The sequence below is a fragment of the Periplaneta americana genome, chromosome 9 (genome assembly GCF_040183065.1).
Source record: "Periplaneta americana isolate PAMFEO1 chromosome 9, P.americana_PAMFEO1_priV1, whole genome shotgun sequence".
Lineage (NCBI taxonomy): Eukaryota > Metazoa > Arthropoda > Insecta > Blattodea > Blattidae > Periplaneta > Periplaneta americana.
The window spans coordinates 15,303,907-15,325,532 of NC_091125.1; the positions used below are offsets into that span (position 1 = coordinate 15,303,907).

The window sequence follows — 21,626 nt, forward strand, 5'->3', positions numbered from 1 at the left end:
GTCCAGCACCGAAAGTTACCCAGCATTGGCTCATATTGGGTTGAGGGAAAACTCCGGAAAGAACCTCAACCAGGTAACTTGCCCCGACCAGGAATCGAACCCGGGCCAACTACTTTCGCGGCCAGATGCGCTAACCGTTACTCCACTGATGTGGACTCCTATCATTTCCCGCAACAGGCTTCCACTTATCCATCGAAATCTCGCACCCGCATCCGGCTCTCTGTGAGTGTGACGGTAAATCACGTAGATGTGGAGAAACCCGAAAACAAAGAACTTAATAATATGGTTTTCAAATTAACAGGTCTACGTATGAGGTTCATCGTTGGTTTTTGGTTATATTTTATGTTCGTAATTACATTTGAAACTGTTTTGTTTATTCCCGTAGATATACTTCTGTTAGCGTGGAAGAGAAGGTCTGAGCCTTAACAGCATAAGAATAAATAAATGTGTTATTATTACTATTATTATTATTATTGTTATTATTATTATATAAAAGAAGTAAACAAATTAAAAAAAGAGCACCGCATCTACATTGATTAGCCCGATAGAACACATGGCCATGAAACTTAACATAACGGAAAGAAAAAGCTTGACATTAATTTGTAAACTCCTAAGTTAACTTAGTGTACGACATGGCAATAGTAAACAGCGCCAGTTCAGCATCACGTGTTACACTTTGCGGCCACGTTACTTTACGGTTACGTATAAATGTATTGCAATCCGAGCTTAAAAGTTTTCGTAAGTTTTTAACTCATTATGTTCCTTCCTATTAATAAATTCGAAACTTACAGAGAGCCTCAACTAACAATAGACGTGCTTAGATACGATGTTTATTGGACAGATCTTTTAAACCACAATATTGTAAGTAGATTGAAGGACTTTTACTTTTGAATATTCTTTTTAAGATGATAAATTGATTTTTACGAACCCTTGCAATTTCAACAATTCTTTACAACATTATTTGTCAATTTCTTGTACCGTGCAAAGGATTTGTAGAACATGTTGATAGTTTTACTTAGTGACTTACACTTTACGTGTAAAAAGGCAACTACTCAAAATTTTGTATGTCTATTTTGGCTTAAACTTTCAAAAATTTTAAAAATAATCCTAATCTTAATTCACACTGAATCCTCAGAAAAATATATGCAGTGGAGAATTTTAACTTAATCTATTTAAAGCTGCTTTTCGATGAATTTTGATTTACGCCCACCAGGTGTCGCCATTACCAATAGAGTTTGCATTTATAATATGAAATATAGTTAAATTTAACACCAACAGACGAAGTACGACGCCTTGAATTTTGTGAAAACTCTAAGAATTTTGTACAGAACTTGGCGTAACCTCTTTTCTTTGTGCGCTCATAACTGCTGTAGAAACAAATTTATAGTAAGCCAGCGGTGCATATTCAAGCCCGTACGGCGTACGAGCTGAAGCACGTGGCGGGCAGATTGCTCTGCGCGCGGGTTAACTTCCTTCCTTTACTTGAAGGCACCGAAAGAGAGGTAGCGGTGCAAATGTTGTCCATGCAGCGATGCACAGAAGTAGGAGGAGACATACTTTGCTTAATATGTGGAAAACATTGCATTATTAAGAAATTTAGTGTTCAGAGACACGAAATGGAAATGACTCAACACAAATTAGAGCTCTTCTTCGCTCCCATTCCTCAAATCCAGGAAATTTTCCTCCAGAGTTGCTGTTAAAATTAATTGATTTTTCACATAAAGCTAAAATGTACGTATGATGAGAAGAGTTCTTTAGCTTTTACAATTCCTTAAACTATGAGCTGTAACTGAGGATTCGTAAATTTTCTGCGAAAATAAGTACATATATTACGATTTTCAGCAGCACATATGTATCAGTAAGTTTTCATGAACTTAATAAAGCCAAGATTAAAGGCCAAGCTATTCGATCATGATAAGCGCCCTATGCTTAGATTTGTTTCTTTAAATAACTCGTATTAAGGACGGTGTTAGGCGGAAATCGAAGAAGAGATTGAGGAAATATTTTATTTTAAAACGTTTATTTTCACATAACAGTATTTTTATTATGACGACAATGATATAGCCTAATACTTCAGGAGTTTCGAAAGTTGTGTACGTGAACGCAGTTATTTTTAAACTATTCAATCCTTATTGTAATGTTCAAGGAACATTTTGTTAGTTATTCAAAATCGTACATGTATAACATATTCTGCAGTGAAATAATTGCATTGTATTTATTAAAAATGTGTAAAACAAAAGTAGGCCTATAAAGAGTAATAATTGCACCTCGACTTCATAATATTAATTTTGTTTACCCTTGTCTTTTGTCACTCCTATTTGTACAGCATATATACTGTTGCCAAGTAGCACGCTAAAGAATCGTAGAGTGTTCGCACGCTGTTTCTTATACATCTCCGTAGTAAGCGATGAAATCAAGAGGACAGTCTGTGAGGATGGATCGCTTGTGAAATGGCACCAGACATGTTTACTGCCATTCAGTAAGATTAATCCCAACTCATTTAGGTGATACTACATATACAAAACTGAAGTATACAGTGAAGATAATGTACGACCGAAGGGCCATATCAGTCGTCATTTCTATCGTTCCAGATGGAAAGAAAATTTCAAAATAGAAGACCAGTTGACGGACGTAAACTGAAGGAGATACGTATTAGAATGTATGAAGTGGATACCTGCACATTATGCCTCATTTTATGAAGGTTTGAAGCCTACTTATGTAAACGAATACAGGGCCAGGAGAGATGAAGTTCATGAAAATTAGTGACTTGCAACTACAGTGTACTCATTGACTGCTCTCTTGAAACACTAAAAAATAGGAACAGTTCCTTAAAAGACATTTTATCCTTAAAGATTAGTTTCTTTATTCCTTAATTTCAGAGTATGTGTGTTTTTTTAATAACATGTCAAGAAGTGTACTGCTGTTTGGTGCAAAAGAAAAGACTAATCACCAACTATAAATTACAGATTCATGAATACCAACAAATATGTCAAATCCATGAATACAAGTGCTTCAAAATATACACTTTATATGTAATTTAATAATATAATACTTTCTATGTTCATTTAGTACATTTTTCTATATCAATATAAACATTAGGAAATTTATTTTGTGCTTACCATTTTACTCCCATACCATTCATTTATGACACAATAATTTTGAATTTAAAGTAATTCCTAAACTTATGAAAAAATATATACCGCTACTTTCTCTAAACAATTGGCACAGCATTCCTTTGTCCTCTCAGGGTTGTAATTTACACACGCACGTGGGTCTTATTCTTTCATTCTCGAGAAAGGCAAAAGGTGAGGCCGCCCATTGTACTTGACTACCCCAAGCTCCTCTTATTTTAACAATGGTGGGCGTGAAGAGAAACGCACCCTTATCCGGCACGTCCCATGTCCCTAAAATCTAGGAGTTGCAAAATTTCCTCCGCGTGCACGGGCAGAAGATAAGTGTTGTTTCTTTGACGCTAACACATTTGTCATTCTTCAACCTTTTCTGTAGAGTTTAAATATGATAATGGCTGAACCCTCCGCATCTATTCTCTGCACCACATTGAGTCCACCTCTGTGCCTTCTTTTCTAGAAGCCGCTCCTTTCTTTCAGACCATTGCATCCCTATTCCTAATCTCTGTAGCCTACGTCGTAGCTCTGAAGAGACATACAAATGCACGAAGTAGAGACGTAGAGATACAGACTATTTTATGGCAACAAGTGAAGTTATAGGCCTACTTCAATGGTTCCCAAAGTTTTTGAAGGCGCGACCCACTTTTGCGCGAGACTTTAGTTCGCGACCCCCAATACCGTACCGGTACTTAACACCATTCGAAAAATAGAAATTCCTGTAAAATCTAAAACAACGATAATTTTACTCAAAACCACTGTATACCATCCAAAGAAAGACAAAATACAAGTAGGCCTATATATGGTGCGACAATGACACAAATAATATTACGTAAAAATCATTTTTAGTAGCCACTTCAAACTATTACCACCGTGGCATTGCGATAATAGTTCCATACAAATCGAAAATGATGATTGTATTATCTGTTACTCAACGGATTTATAAGGAAACTTGATTTCTGGTTGGCATCACTTGACTAAAAGAAATTTGATTCAACCCATTGTATTAAAAACTCATAGAAAATTTCGCTACGCAGGCCTATTTGTATAAGTTCTGAATTTATTTCTGCGGACATACAATTAAGTTTGCATAATTAAAAAAAAAAACTCTTTAGTATTTCCGGAAGAAACTCTGTCACAAATGGATACTGAATCCATTTTTAGACAGTTCGTTCAACTGACTCAAATTAAAAAAAAAAAAAAGTATGAGGAATAAAGTCATTGGAATCTATACATACTGATGAAATGTTGAAACTAGATTTTTTCACACAGCGTAGATCAGATTTGAACCAAGAGAATGCAAAAATATCTCTACTTCGCAAAAGCAGCTCTTATTTTTTTTATAATACGCCTACCTGTAACCTTCCAGGCCTATTTATACAAAATAAGTTCCTCGTCTATAAGTAATTGTCATCAAAACGAAAGCGAGAAATCACTTTGAACTTGAAAATATCACTGTGTGTATATCGAATGCAGAATCTAGATCTAGATTTAAGAAGTTACTTTCTGAAAAACAGGTACTTCTACTACATAATTTATTTGTTTAATTTAGAAATACTACATTTTTTATATTTATGCTCAACATTACTTATGAATAATTTCGAGGGAAAAATTGTTCCGGAGCCGGGTATCGGACCCGGGACCTTTGGTTTAACGTACCAACGCTCTACCACTGAGCTACTTGGGAACTCTAACCGACACCGATCCAATTTTTCCCTCTATATCCACAGACCTCAAAGTGGGCTGACAACCGTCAAGCAACCAACTTCGAGTGCACACTAACTCCGTGTGACTTAAATTGTGGTTTTCTGTTAACGAACAGTGACGTGTATTATGCAAATCAAGATTTTGAGGTATAACTCCCTGTAAAGTTGATTTGAATAATTTCGAGGGAAAAATTGTTCCGGAGCCGGGTATCGAACCCGGGACCTTTGGTTTAACGTACCAACGCTCTACCAGTGAGCTACTCGGGAACTCTAACCGACACCGATCCAATTTTTCCCTCTATATCCACAGACCTCAAAGTGGGCTGACAACCGTCAAGCAACCAACTTCGAGTGCACACTAACTCCGTGTGACTTAAATTGTGGTTTTCTGTTAACGAACAGTGACGTGTATTATGCAAATCAAGATTTTCAGGTATAACTCCCTGTAAAGTTGATTTGAATAATTTCCAAGGAAAAATTGTTCCGGAGCCGGGTATCGAACCCGGGACCTTTGGTTTAACGTACCAACGCTCTACCACTGAGCTACAGGAAGTTGGTTGCTTGACGGTTGTCAGCCCACTTTGAGGTCTGCGGATATAGAGGGAAAAATTGGATCGGTGTCGGTTAGAGTTCCCGAGTAGCTCAGTGGTAGAGCGTTGGTACGTTAAACCAAAGGTCCCGGGTTCGATACCCGGCTCCGGAACAATTTTTCCCTCGAAATTATTCAAATCAACTTTACAGGTAGTTATACCTGAAAATCTTGATTTGAACATTACTTATGTTTATATTTCTGAACTGAAAACAAATTTATGTTAAAGTGCTTTTGTTTTATTTTGTAATTCATCTCGCGACCCCCCTCAATTCTCTGCACGATTCCCCAGAAGGTCGCGACCCCCACTTTAGGAACCATTGTTATAGAACAATAAAGCAATGAATTTTCATAAAATGAGTCCCTTTAATGCCTGCGTAAAATTATGATGAAAAGAACTCACCGCTTATACAGCACAGGAATCAGTTATTTATTACAAACATAACCATCCAAATAAAAGCCTCATTAAGAATAATACGGCGTGACAATCGGTGTTGAATAGCAGTCCTACGTGCTGGCATCCCTTGCTTCCTCCAAGGAAATACCCATATACTCATTTCTGTTAGAATCAGAGAGAACCCCAGGGTTGCGGCTGAAAGGATGACATCAATGGAAAAAAAAAAAAAATCCATACCTCTATCTCTATCAGGAATCGAATCCGCAACCTTCCGGATTGCAGTGCAACGCTTTTATTACGACTCTTCCAAGCACTCTCTATGTATTACAAACTAAGTGTAATAAAATTGTAATTGTAAATATCAATGGTAACATGTCAAATTACCTAAGAGTACAGGCATATATGTAGATACATTCATTTTGTACAAGTTCACATAAAAAGCTGTTCGTATACTGTAATCGTTTTAATATTATCTTTATTCATAAAGTAGGGTTTTAAATTTGGCTGAATCTGAAGAATCTATTAGCGATTTACAATGAGGTCCTATGTAAATCCCACTCTTTTGAAATAATCAGTAGTACTAAAGACTCAAACTGCTAATGGGAAAGTTATAGCCTAATTGCCTCTGTGGACATTCGTCTACTCATGACAAGAAAGTTAATGCTAGTTAGTTGGTTAGAAAATTAGTTAGAGCTAGTAATCGTTAATATTTTTGAGAAAGAGCGACTCTTTGATCGCATGCGATGATGCTATTGTAAGATGATTCTTCTGTGCTGGAGGAGAAACCATTTAGACGGAAATGACAGCCGAAGGCTAAAATTACTCCTTTTATCTTAATAAAATCATTTTTCCTCTGCGAACTGTATAATTTCATTTGTTTGTTTTATTCTACGTAAAAAAATCTCTAAGAATTATCTGCACCGATTCAAGTAACCTATCACTGTGTTGTTTACTTCAAATAAATACTGTACTTACTTACTTACAAATGGCTTTTAAGGAACGCGCAGGTTCATTGCCGCCCTCACATAAGCCCACCCTCGGTCCCTATCCTGTGCAAGATTAATCCAATCTCTATCATCATATCCCACCTCCCTCAAATCCATTTTAATATTATCCTCCCATCTACGTCTACTTCAAATAAATATCCATATTAATTTTAATCAATAATGATCGTCGGCACGACAGCTCATGAAGGGCCAAGGTCGACCGACCAAGCGACTGCTGGCCTCACGTCCACATGCCTTAGCAGAGATGAACGATTATTTATTCAACTACGATCGTGTGGTTAGCACTATGATCTCCCTAACCGTTGTAGCTGGTTCGCGAAACCGGGTTAAGTTAGCTAACGAAGCACCCCAAATTCATCACGAACTGGGTGGGCACCGGTTCCATGCACACTGGCCGAAATTGAAAATAATTCCTCCAGGAATACTCGAACCAGCGCTTATTCCGTAACTCGAGTCCAGGCAAGGTGCCGTAAACTCCGAAGCTACAGCACGGCATAACTTTACACAATAGTGTATTTCTAAAAAAAAAAGTACCCTGACTCTGGGCCATTATGTTTGAACAGATACGGTTGCATATAGCCATATAAAAACATAACTGAAGCAACTTTCTAATAGCAAAGATAAAGATGTAAGTTCTGAAAGGTAGACTTCACCATGAAATTGTTTAAATGTGAAAAAAAAAAGTTATGATTTTTTTATAAATGCAAAATTTAACGATAATAATGAAAATCAGGAAAGTGACCTGGCACCGCCCAGCCTCGAAAACTAGTACCTTGGCGCCGCCAGGACTCGCAGGGTCTGAAATACACCCCTGATTTTATGTTATTATATTTAGTGTACAGAAACGGCAATACATTTTGGAGCTCCCTTATTGTGTTTCGCTTACAATACATTGCGAATGTGCAGCAAACAAGAGCCCTGTATATATGCTACTTGTGGACAATCGTTTGAAATTGTTGCCTACATACAGCTGACGGACTCCCATCAAGACTCGCTCCAAATTTTAATTCCGTATCTGTAAAGCTGTCAAAAAAAAAAAAAAAAAAAAAAAGTGGCCGCACTCGTGACCAGTGAATATTTTATAAATCCACTGCGGATCCACGGTGATGTTACACGATGCTCGCGCTTGTAGAAGCAGTTTCGGAACTATTGAATCATTCGATATTTACGTCTCGTAGAGTAGAGGTAGAGCGCTTGTTTAATGATTCGAAGACAGTGAGTTCGAGCCTTGTTTAAGTTAGCATTTTATTTTGTTATCATATCATTGATTAGCGATATAAATATTAAAGTTATTATTTATATTGTTATCATTCTTTAGCGATATAAACAATATTCAAGTTATCATTTATATTCTGTTATAGTCCTTTAGAGTTATAAATCATATTCAAGTTATCATTTGTATTCTGGTATCGTTCTTTAGCGATCCTATAAATAATATTCAAGTTATCATTTATATTATATTATGGTTCTTTAGCGTTATAAATAACATTCAAGTTATCATTTATACTCTACTATCGTTATTTAGCTAAATAAATAATATTCAAGTTATCATTTATACTCTACTATCGTTATTTAGCTAAATAAATAATATTCAAGTTACCATTTATATCGTTCTTTAGCGATATAAATAATATTCAAATTATCATTTATATTGTGTTATCTTCTTTAGCGATATAAATAATATAAATTTAGTGTCAGATTTGGAAAAATACAGTTGCGCAATACTAGTGTTAGTTTTTTTCCTTAGTGTTAGTTTTTTCTTATATTATTACATTATACTATCCTGTAACACAATAAAATGAAAAGGAACGACGAGGATTTGAGCCTGAGATTATTTATTCAGTACGTTATTTTACGACGCTTTATCAACAGCATAGGTTATTTAGCGTCTGAATGAGATGAAGGTGATAATGCCGGTGAAATGAGTCAGGGGTCCAACACCGAAAATTACCCAGCATTTCCTCATACCGGGTTAAGGGAACACCCCGGAAAAAACCTCAAACCAGGTAACTTGTCCCAACCGGGAATCGAACCCGAGCCACCTGGTTTCGCGGCTAGACGCGTTAACCGTTACTCCACAGGTGTGGACGAGCCTGAGATTTTGGCATCTGAATTCAGACTGAGCCACGGGGGCACAAGTAAAGAAGCATAATATGCGGAAAAATTGGCCCAATCCCCCTCCAAGACGTCCTGATGATTTGTGGGAGCTCGTCTTGGACATGTCCACCCGACTGCAAAATGTGATCGAGATTGATAGAAGATGGACTAAATACTGAATCGTGGCTTTTGGTTTGGTTTTTTAACTTTTAATTGTTTGAATGTTCTAAGGCAGACGCCAGTATCTACTTGTTTTGTTTATACCACGAAAGATATTTTTGTTGAGCATAAATTTTTCTTTCTTTCTTTCTTTTCTTTCTTCCTTTCCATTTGCAGCCATAATGTCATAATAAATAATGATAAAGACATGGCATAATGCATTCATGAACCTGATGTTAATTAGGCCTACTAAAACAGTCATAAAAGAGATAGCAGCAATTATATTTTGTCTCTATTTTAAAAACAGAAAACAAAAAAACATAAAAGGCACTCGGTGGTGTTCGAATACCAGTCCGGAACGCTACCATCACGCTACAAGTGTAACACGTAGCATATTTTAATTATAACTGTATATAGCAGGCATTGTGATCCAACAACATGTAACATCGCCTGTCTCCGAATCGTAGCGGAGATACTCGAAGGGAATTTAGTACCTAGAGAGCGGCCATTTTTTCTTTTGACAGCTATGCATTATTATTGGGTAAAATTGGCAAAAACTGTAGCATCTCCCATCAGCTGGAAGGAACAAAGGACGATTGTGTGTGGAGAAGTGAAAATGAAGACGAATGATGACATGATGACCAGGCTTCGAGACTTCGGACCCGATAGAGCAGTTCAGTGGGAAATCCGCATAACGGCGTACTGAGTATAGCGTACAGTGGGTGGGGGTACTGTAGAATGAATGACAACAAATTCGCAAAGGAAAACGCTCTGGATTTGAAGGTTCTGACGAATAATTTGGTTTTCATACAAACCTATTTTCAAACTGTGTCTGAAACTATTACACGGTTAGAAAAGTCAGAGCAAGAGATGCCGGAAGCCCTCAAATTAATTTAGAAAATGATGCAGAGAATTAATGAGACATCAAGTACACCGGTTACTGAACGTGTAAAACAGAAGTTGAAATCAATTTTATGTAAAAATAACGGTTATGGAACATTGTGTAACATAAACAGCAAATTAGTGGACATAGAGTCACCCGAGAATAAAGGACTATCTCTTAGAGACTGCAAAGGTGTTAGGTTTTTTCGTTTTGCTCCTATCACGTCATGCGGCGTACAAGATTTACGTTTGAGACACTGAGAATGTATCTTGTTGTAGGTACATTGCAATTCGGTACTGTAACTGCACTTCCTAAAGACGACCAATAGGATAAATGAAAAAATTAAAATTGCTACATGCTTATTTCCACCATTAACACTGTGTATAATTAAACACAAATGCTTATAAAAGACAGGAGAATAAATGCTTTTCATATTCTTTTGAAATTTTATCATTGTGTAATGTATATTTACTTTCAGAATGTACATATGTGTGTTCCCCCATTCTACCGTACTCCACTCTAAATAGCAACGTTGTTACCTCAACACATCTCTATCTACCTCAGCGAGTCAACAACCTATAGTGCATGCACAGTAAACTTATTGTATCGGGTCCAAAATCTCGAAGCCTGATGATGACAATGATGGTGACGACTAGACTTCGTTGAATTGCCGCACGCAGCATGCAATCAGGTTGCCGACGTACGGTAGTATAGAAGAGGTGAGCGACCTCCCGGTCTCGTAGTATAAGCAGTTCGTGTTTAGAGATGTGACCGGTCCAAATAGATAGAGCAGCTACAGCTAATGTATATCTATGTAAGCACATGTTTTTGCATTGCTGTGGTTGGAATAGTCAAAGCTTAACATTTGATCAGTGCAGACAAGAATTCAATCAAACATGCTACAATGAGAGTGTTGCTGTTCCAAACAATTGCCCCTGGAATATCCTTACCCCCGCAGCCAGTCTTGACCCGTTGGAAAACGTGGTTGGATGCTGTTAATTATTATGCAGAATATTACGGCAAAATAATGGAGGTAATTTATGCATTGGATAGCACAGACAATTCCGCTGTTGCAGCTGTAAAATCATTGTCTTCTGAACAGATATTGGAAGATATTCTGTTCATTGATTCTAATTTTAAAATCGTGTCCAAAAGCATCACCCTGTTAGAATCGTCTAAAATACAACTCTCAGAAGCCTTTAATATAGTGTATAAAGTATCACAAACCGTTATCCAAAATTAACAATTCACTAATTTCAGAAAAAGTGAAATGTAAGTTGAGAAACATTATTGCTAAAAATTCTGCCTATTCACAACTTCGTATTGTAAATGATGTACCATCAGGTCACGACAAGACGTCTGAAGTTGGTGTGCTAAAAAGTAGTGACTTTCCGTTCTTCAAATATGCACCTATTACATCGTGTGATGTTGAACGTAGGTACATTTTCCCAATATAAAAATTGTTTGAGTGACCATCGGAGGAGGTTCACTTTGTAGTCGCTTAAAATGTACGTAACTCTTACCTGCAGTGCACATATTCAAGGATGATGTGAGTATATTACATTAAATTTTAAGAGTTAATATATCTCACTACAAAATAATTGTGTATTTATATGTTTACACATTTCCTACCTCAATGATCATTCATTATATTTCTTGAATGCAGGATACAGGTTTTATTGTAACCGGAGTATACTGCTCAGTGTTTACATTAGAGGCATACTCTATCCTTTCCACGCCCCCTTCTCATACAGTCTATACTGCGTGCATAGTAAACCTTACCATTCTCGTGGCAATTCCACGAAGTCTAGTGATGACGAAAACAGCGCAGAATGAAGTTAATAGTGAAATGTTATCTCAGAACAACAATGGGATATCTTGCATAAAATCATATTTTAAATAATGAGGATAAAAATTGCTATTGAACATCGAGTACAATATGTAAACAAATCTTTGATTTAATAAAAAGCTAAGACAACAAGAAACTGACAAGCACCACTGATCTACAAAATGAAGCTAACTTAAAACTTAATTTATCTCGAAACCACAGTTTGTTAATATAACCCACTGTAGTTCTGATGTAGCGCTTAGCAGGCGTTTATTACATGAGTATAACAAATTACTTCGTTAATTTACTGATGCGTGCTATTATTAATGTTACAGGACGATTAAGTAAGACAACTGACATGCGTGCAGTGCGTATGCATAGGATGGGTTTGAAATGCGTCCTGTTCCAGAATAAAATTCATTGTTAACTGAACTATATTTTTGTTTGATCGTTTTCAATTTGTTGTAATTACAATAAATGTAAAATTTTATTTTTTCAATTTGTGTTTATTTTTTATTCTATTTACATTATTTATTATTATTATTATTATTATTATTATTATTATTATTATTACCTTTGAAAATTAGGGTGCACGGTTTATTCGAGGGCGAGGGGTATTAAAAAAATCGGCATTATTTAAGCAGACTGTTAATGATAAACTGACTAGTCCACGCTGTGCATGAAATAAATCTTCCCAATAGTAGGCCTATAGGAGAAATCGCTATAGGCCTGCTATACGAGCGTTCGATAAGACGCAAAGATGAGTGATATACTTTATGCTCGTGGTCACTTTTTCGGTACCAGCTTATTTGTGAAACGTGTATTTCTATGAACACCTTGAAATCAATACTTTTCTCTATGTAAAAAAAAAAAACCGTTCCGCGAAGCCCATGCAGAGCTAACGCTGAGCCGAATGGCGGTTAGTTGAGTCCTAATTGAGTCACTACCCACTAAACTCTAATGGCGAAAATACGACTCACGAGCACATTGTGGCTCTCAGTGCATTTCCCTTGCTTCCTACCTACAACCCCACCCTCTCACTCACTGGAGTCAAACTCCGTTCCATTTGTATTTGTCTCTGACCTGCGAGTGGCGTATCGTCGCAATGTCTCTCTCGAAACCATGTACCTCTATAAAAACGAAAGTTTCAAGTAGGATGGGAGGATGCACTTTTTTGCTGACAATATGATGAGAATATTAAATGTATGATTTGTTCACAAGTATTACGAGGAAAACGGTTGTATAACATAAAACGGCGTTATACGTTACTACATGTTACTGATGAAACATTAAAAGGTTGTGTTGTTGTTGTTATTATTATTATTATTATTATTATTATTATTATCATCATCATCATCATCATCATCATCATCATCTCTGTACGTCGAGCCTTTTCCAGTAGATGTACGAATAATGCGGTTAGATCTTCAATTTAAACTCACAGATTTACAATGTGATGTTAAATGAAAGCTAGATGTAAGGACTTGACAAATGTTGAACTTTTCAAATCTTTGCCAACAAATAAATATTTGAAGCTTCGTTCTTTCGCATGCTCTGTTGAAGCCATGTTCGCTACAACTTACGTTTGTGAAAAATTATTTTCAACAATGAAAACAGTAAAAATCAAATTTAGATCACGACTGACAGACAAATACCTTCGTGATCAACTATGACTGGTAGTAAGTGACATAATTCCTGATTTTGAAAATCTGTCGCAGAGACATTCTGAAGACAATTAATTTTAGGTTGTGATAATGTGTCCTATGTTTTCTTGTTCATTTATTTCATCGTTACACGTACTAAACATTAGTTTGTACTGTATATAATTTTATTTAAGTGCTTGACGTAAGGAAAATGAAAAACCGTTAATAAGTTAGACAGTTGCTTCACTTCCCCTTCGGGTGTCCGTCTCCCTCCATAGGTGCTATGCACGTTGCAGCTTACACAGTGGCTCGGCGCACGATGGCATTTTCGCCACGGCTGCTGACTAGAGGATGGTTAGTTGCGTCTTTTCTACCCGACTTCTTATTGAAACATATGTGCCATTATTTTTATTTCTGCTGCCAAATAAACAAATCGAAAGCTATACAGAAATGTTTCAGTGTATTATAAGATAGTGTGAATCACGAGATAAATTATTTGCACCAATATAAATGTAGCTATGTGGATTTTGAACTAGCTATGCATATCGCTGCCAAATTTGTTTTTCCTTTAGTCAAAATCAGAGACTGCCGGTTTCACATAGGCCAGAATTGGTGGAAAAAAAAAAAAAAATCAAAATTCACGTTTGGCAGCAGAATTTAAACCAAACTCAGAAAAAAGTAAGTTTCTGAAGTACTTTTTTGGCTTACCCTTTTTAAACCCAGAAGATATCAATTATTGTTTTACTGAAGATATAATGAGAATTCAGACTGATAGCGAAACAATTGCAATGTTTACTGATTAAATGTTTGATAATTATATTTCGAACGAAGTCCTGTTTCCACCGGTTATTTGGATATCGTTCAGTACAACATCAATTCGCACAACAAACTGTGGATCTTTTCACGCTAAATTAAACGGGGTTTTCTACACATCGCATCCATCCATCTACAATTTTGTGGACGTTCTGAAGGAAATAGAGTGTGATGTATACATCAAAATAAGAAGCACAGAAGGAAGAAAGAAAACAAAAAGTGTAGTGCAGAAAGAAATATTTCTGAAAAGAATAAATGTCAAAATAAACAACTCCATATCTCGATTTGATTTTGTAAAATCACTGTCATATAAGTTTTTGCCAAATTGAAAGAAACTCCTGGAAAGTAAACAAAACTACGTATTTCTAGCGACTATATGCATAAAAAACAATTTTTGGGAGTCCATGTAGTCAACGTGGTGTCTTTTGGGTAACGCTAATGGACTGCTTTACGAACGCTAAGGGATGCAACTGACCGGTAATTGAATCAGTGGGTGGACGCAACTAACCTGATTCTTACTTGTGGGGATGCAACTAACCGAACCCGGCCGACTGCCCCAGCAGAGCTTAACGATCATACTATCAGTAGGCCTACAGGGGTAGCATGTGGTTAACACGATGAGTCATTATAACTGGCTTCCGAAATGGAATTTCGCTACATAGGAGCCTACTATAGGTTCCAAAATTCATCTTCATCACGTTACGCTGGCCGAAATTTCAAGAGAAAATTTCTTCCCCTATGACTCATTGAAACGCGAGTTCAAGGCATAACGCTTTAGATCACGCAGCTACTTGAGGGACACTTCTTTATGCTTTCCATAATGAGAGAGAAAATATCTGAAGTGCCTACTATGTACAGTTGTTCGGTCATCAAAGTCTGTAGTCTTGTACTTCTGTGACAGTGAAATGTTTGTGACGAAAACGTAACGATCTTGAACTACCGGTAAAATAGGCCTATGCTTTAATTGACCAACTGATATTAGGCCTATGTCAGCTTTTTGTATGTATGTATGTATGTATGTATGTATGTATGTATGTATGTATGTATGTATGTATGTATGTATGTATGTATGTATGTATGTATGTATGTATGTATTTATTAACACTACAATTGGGTATACATCCGGTGGCAGTGATATATAATATACAATAATTACAATTACATGAAATAAAATAAAATAAACGTAAATGAAATAAAATAAAATAAACGTAAATCTATAAATAGTAGATGCAATAAACCTAGGACTATAAATAAAATTAAATTATAAATAAAAACTTTTTAACTTGTGAAAAGATAAATGTGAAGGAAAATAATGAAATATGAATAATCTGTGCACAATGTCAGCACATGACTAAACTCAGCTGACAGGACTGTTCGGAGATCACGTGTATTAGACTAACAAAGGTTCCTTTATGCGCGGTCTGCTTCGCGGTAGGTACCATCTGCGGTGATCGCCCAAGTCCGACTGACCGTCATGCGCCACGAAATTTTTGTTGCAGTTAGTCTCAAACAAATACATAATAGTTTCCAAATACACTGAAAAAGGACACAATTGGAGCGGGCGAGTGGATGGGTGGGTTTATAGCTTTCACAGCGCTTACATCGTGTTTATAAGAGTGCTCAGATTTCTTTTTCTAGGTAATTCCAGTGATTTCTATCGTGCCACCTTTTTATTTACTAGCGGATCTGAAAGATATGGACAGTGACATAATGACTATGTTTAGGTACGCTTTCTCAGGATCTGGAATAAAAGAGCTTCATTTCATTATCACAGACCAATATACGTTAGGAAAAAATTCCCCCCAAAAATGCTTTATGATACAAACTCAGATGTCAACATATCACGCAAGTCTTCAATATTAAAGAGGAATAGTAAATATTACATTGGGTGGTAGTATGAACTATTCTGAGTGAAAACGTTCATATAAATAATTATGTGTCCAATTTTCTGTGGGTATGGAGATACAGCTGTTTGAATATTACGCACAACAAGCGTTATAAGTGGTAAGAAGAAAAGGAAAATTACTTAGTGGTTACATTTATTGCTTATTTATATAATATAAATATATTTCAGCAGTTGAATGCACTTTTCCGCTCTTCTGACAACAGTTGCTTTCCTGAGGGTGTCTTGTCGTTCTTTTAAGAGGAGAGCACTATTCATAATGTGAGAGACTAATTTCGTCCCGTATGTTTAGTTTGTTTTTGTACACTTCGCCTTTCATTCAACCCTACAGACAAAAATCGACAGTCTGGGGACTTTGGTGGTCAATGCACGTGACTACCGCGGCTGATCCATCGTTCGAATGTGAGATTTCGATGATGTGTCACCTGATGGCTGAAATGTACAGTGGCTCCGTCATGATGGAAGAACATATCCATCTTTGTAGCAGAGGGATCTACAAACCGCTATTTCTCTAAACCCATTATGAACAATGCTGCCCTCATTATGATCTGAAAACAGCTAACTTACATGTACTATTCCTTTGTACGTAGTCAATAGTAAGTTGTCATTTATCGTTCCTTCATACCATTTGTAACGCTTGTTATGCGTAAGATTAAAGCAACTGTATCTCCACATCCGTTGAAAATTTGACACATGAACTTTTTGGAAGCCGTTTCACGCACCGTAGTTGAAGTATGGCCTAGCCATCTCGCGCAGGTTATGTGGGCGGCAGCAAGTAGCAGCAGTAGATGCATTTTCGTCCACAGCGCACCCAAGGTCCTGCTTCACCACCGTGGAACGGCTTTTACTCACAGAATAGTCTCTACTCCCATTCCCAATCATATTTGCTACTCCCCCTGAATCACCCTGTACATTCTTGCGTGTGCGTGCTTTGCGACGGACAGTGTAAACGATATCACAACATTAAATGAAAGGGAAACACTCGCTACTCCAATACAGTAAAAACTCATAAACAGTATACTATAACGCCCATTGAGTGCACTTTCTCTCTCTTATTATTTTAACATTCATTACCTTTCTTTCTTACACATAGTTTTAAGGAGTCAATAAAGTTAGAGTATAAAAGTTCCCTGCTCTTAGAATCGAACATATGACCATAGAAAAAGTCCCAAACATTTATATCAGTATTCTCGACTTGAAAAACTATAAATGTTAAAGATTTAATAACTAAATCATTGGAGTGTATTAGTCTTGAAACATTTTGTGATACACAATATTATATTACTGTCAATTGCTAAACTATTTAATTGCCTATAAAAGAAAGGTTAACCCAAATAGACCTTATAGACCTATTATTTGCTGCGAAATGAGCATCTATTAATCTGCCTCTAGCCATTGCGAAGACCGACACTTCGTCTAATTCATGAATGTTCCAAAACGCCTTATCGGTTACATTTTATAGTGCAAGAAGACAACACTGAAACTTGAAACTGATGAACTTACCTTTCTTGTTAATACTGTTCTGATTTGACGCTCCTCTTGCAATACAAGGCCATGAAACAAATGCCAGCACAAACACGACAACAAGTCTTTCCATGATTTCTATTTAAGCTAAATTCTAGAATATGCTAATACCGATTTATTTCGAAGTCCCTACCCAGTAAGCACTATTATTTCAGAAATGTCGTTTATGAACACCATTTTAATTTTTTCGAACAGCCCGCAAACAACACGTGGTATACTACCAAACACAACACCACAAGCACAGTCGCGTCTCTAGACCGCGTCAGACAATAATGCACAGTGATGAATTCCAAGGAGTAGGGAGAGCAAAGAAAATCTCAGAGACTGACGCCAGAGCCACCTTCTGGGTATTCAAGTAACTAATTTACACTTTTCGCTGCATCTGCCATCTGTTGTGAGAAATTATCACTTCATATTAAATTTAAAAGCTTATGTTTCCCACCCCCGCCATCTTCGAAGACTTGACGGTATCCAACGTGCAGTATGCAGAACTATCAATGGAGCAGATTACCACATCCGAAATACCCAATTGTACAGAGACTTCAACATCAGTTTATTTAGTGACTACGTTCGAACGTTACGGAAAAATTATCTGGAAAAGCTACATTCTCACATCAACCCTCTCATGCACGAATTAACTCAGTGATCACCTGCTACACTCAGCTCACCTATCTCCATCACTGATTAAGATAAAAGGAAGATGAAAACGTCAATGTAACATAATCATATTTCTCCATACGACTGCGAAAGGCAAGGGTCCATAAGAGACCTAGAACTTATTGAAACAGGCATATAAAGTGCCACAAAAAAAAAAAAGCTAATGCTTTACTTGGCGAATGAGCCCAGATTAATAATAATAATAATAATAATAATAATAATAATAATAATAATAATAATAATAATAATAATAATTTATTTTGGTGAAATTAAGATCATCAGGACTTCACTTCCGCAGATTCGCAGACAAAATGAAAAATAACGTTAATAATGGAGTATAATACAAATCCCTACTAAACATAATAAAGACAACCTAATTTTAAACGTGTACACGAAATGGACAGTACAGTAGTTGAGTTGGTAAAGCAACAGCGTTCAAAACAGAAGGTCTGGTTACCATCTCGGGTGATGGAGAGAGTTTTCTCGTTGCCATAACTTCCAGAACAGCACCGGAGTCCACTCAGCATCCTGTCAAATTGAGCACCGGGTAGGGATGGGCGAAAAATAACGTAGCAGTTACTTTGTAACAGTTACTTAATTGTAACGGTTACAAAAATAACTTGGACACGAAATAACTAATTACTCGCTGTTACACTGTTACTTTCGTCTGGATGTAACTTCTGCAAAAGAAACTAGTTATAATAACGTCATTACGTAGTTTTCAACTGGTCCACGAGATAGTGCGGCATTACTAATGTGTTTCACCATCTGGTTACAAAAATATCAACTAAGTCCGTTCCCTAAAGCAGAACACTGAGAGCACGATTTCGATCAGAGCCGAGAATGTGATATTCCACAATATTACTGTTATTAAATCTGTAAGAAAATGTATTAAAAAGGGCTATACTCTTCATAAAATATTTCCATCAGAAGTGGAATGTGTATATGCAAGCTAAACCATCACAAAAATTAGTCATGATGAATAAATCAATTTAATTTATTATATCATAAGCTATTGATGTCCTTCGTAATAATGTAAAGTTTTCAATTACTTAAAATAAACTATTATTGCATGATTTGTCGCATTAGGGGCATACTAATTTCATAGGTGGATCTAGCCTTTCAATATCGTGGGGGGGGGAGAAAGTTTGAGCTTGTTTATTTAGGTATCGATAAAACTACTTTAAATAATTTCTTAGACTTTGTCTACACTTCTATAAAATCGTCATAGCTTATCCTTTTACAATGCTTTCATGGGCGTAAGCAAGTGGGTAGGTCAGGGAGAGGCTTTGGCTTCCTAAATCTCAAAAGAAAATTTAAAAAGTATATGTTAGCACTGAATAACTACAAAAAGTAAACTGAAAACAAGGTACATTTTAGAAAACCTGTCTAATTTTAAAATGAAACTATGTGACAAAAATCCATACTATTCAGTTACTATCCCCCCCCCCCCCCGTTCTGAAGTCACCAACATTGTACCACAGCCAGGGATGTGCTGGAGGGCACTCGCAAAGGCTCGCGCGAGCCCTTTGTTAAATATTTTTATTGGTTCCAAGATCTTTGTTAAAATAACTCTCAAGGAAAAATCAATCAAATAGACGCATTTTTCTAATTTAGATAATCAGCTACTATTCTGCATTCTGCTAAAGCGATCGATTGAAAATACAGAAATTTAGTGGCTTTTGCACTGCTTGTTGGAGACTCTATAGCTAATTATGATTTCCGAGATTTCGTGGATAACTTAATAGGAAAAAATTGCTCTTTTGTCATTCACTACAGCCAAAGCCAAAATAAATCACGAATTACATCACCATTGGCAGTGCGGAAGCTGTAAGAGACTTCGGTATAATGAATGACATTGTCACTGTGAAAGAAGTAGCTTACAATCTCCCACTTGTCCAAGTTGATGACAATTAAACTATCGGCAAATCTATGAAATAATGGGGCAGGTTCCAGTTTGTGCTATCCTATTTGAAAAATCATCTCATCGGTGGAGCTATTTTGAAGATAAAGAGTTATTATTATTTATTTCTATTATTATTAATATTATTATTATTATTATTATTATTATTATTATTATTATTATTATTCTTCTTCTTCTTATTTTGTTCGCGATCCCCCATAAATAGCTGTGCGGATACTCAGGTGGCCGCGGACCTCTGGTTGAAAATCACTGATCTACGCTATATGCATATTTATTATAGTATAAATTCATAATGTACATAATATTTGAGATATAATATGATTCATGATTGTGTTTGTTAAATAACAGTCGGTGCTGTGGCGTATTGATGATGATGATGATGATGATGATTATTATTATTATTATTATTATTATTATTATTATTATTATTATTATTTTGTTCGCGATCCCCCATTAATAGCTGTGCGGATACTCAGGTGGCCGCGGACCTCCGGTTGAAAATCACTGATATACGCTATATGCGTATTTATTATAATAAATAAATTCATAATGTAATAATATTTTAGGTATAATATGATTCATGATTGCGTTTGTTAAATAACAGTCGGTTCTGTGGCGTATTGATGATGATGATGTTTATTATTATTATTATTATTATTATTATTATTATTATTATTATTATTATTATTATTATTATGTGTTTGTTACGAGTGTTGAAATCTTCATTACTGTTCTTTCTGTTAATATTTTTACTTTTGAAGTTCAAGCAAACCAATATTTTATGGTACAGTATTTCTGCTACAAATGTACTTGTCAACGTTTTCAATCATTTTTACAATGTAAGTTACTTAACATTCAAATATAACTTGTTCGTGGATAACTAACTGCTTCTATGCCTCTGCTAGTTATTTAACCGTTAAATAGGGTAAACATTGGTAATTTCGAGATAATTTCATGAAAACTAATTTAAAATGCAAATGTGTAAATATATCCTTATTCCGATTTTTTCATCTAAAAGACGATAACTTGCTGTACAAATCTGGAGACATAAAAGATTGGATACGTTCTTGAATATGTGCCAAAAACCACTTTTACAACTTAAGCTGAAAGGTTGGTTATTTCGTGATAACCTTGGTAATTTCGTGATATTGCATTGATAATTTCGTGAGAGGTAGAAGAATTGTGGAAAAATTCATTAAGGTCAAATGAAATTCTCATTTATTGTTACAAGACTTCAAACATAGTAATTCCGTCTAATATTCATAGCAAGAAAGCATAGAAATACATATCAACACATAATAAGAATGAAATCAAAGTAAAAATTGAAATTGAAAAGGGATCTTCTTTACCCTGAATGGGTGAACACTTTTA

At 36.0% G+C, this 21,626-nt stretch overlaps 1 protein-coding gene across 3 annotated transcripts in view; it reads right to left on the reverse strand.

Annotated features, from left to right (window-relative positions):
• Window positions 1-17,939, reverse strand: part of wb (wing blister) — a 1,096,738-nt gene extending 1,078,799 nt beyond the window's left edge. For 2 of the 3 annotated variants that reach the window (XR_011333780.1, XM_069834435.1), the window contains exon 1: window positions 17,654-17,939. Coding sequence is in view for 2 of the 3 variants with exons in the window: in XM_069834435.1 (XP_069690536.1) it covers window positions 17,654-17,747 (94 nt within the window). In the remaining variant the exon portion in view is untranslated. The remainder of the gene's footprint in view (window positions 1-17,653) is intronic. The other variant, XM_069834429.1, reaches the window with a different exon arrangement.
• Window positions 17,940-21,626: the final 3,687 nt, after the last annotated feature.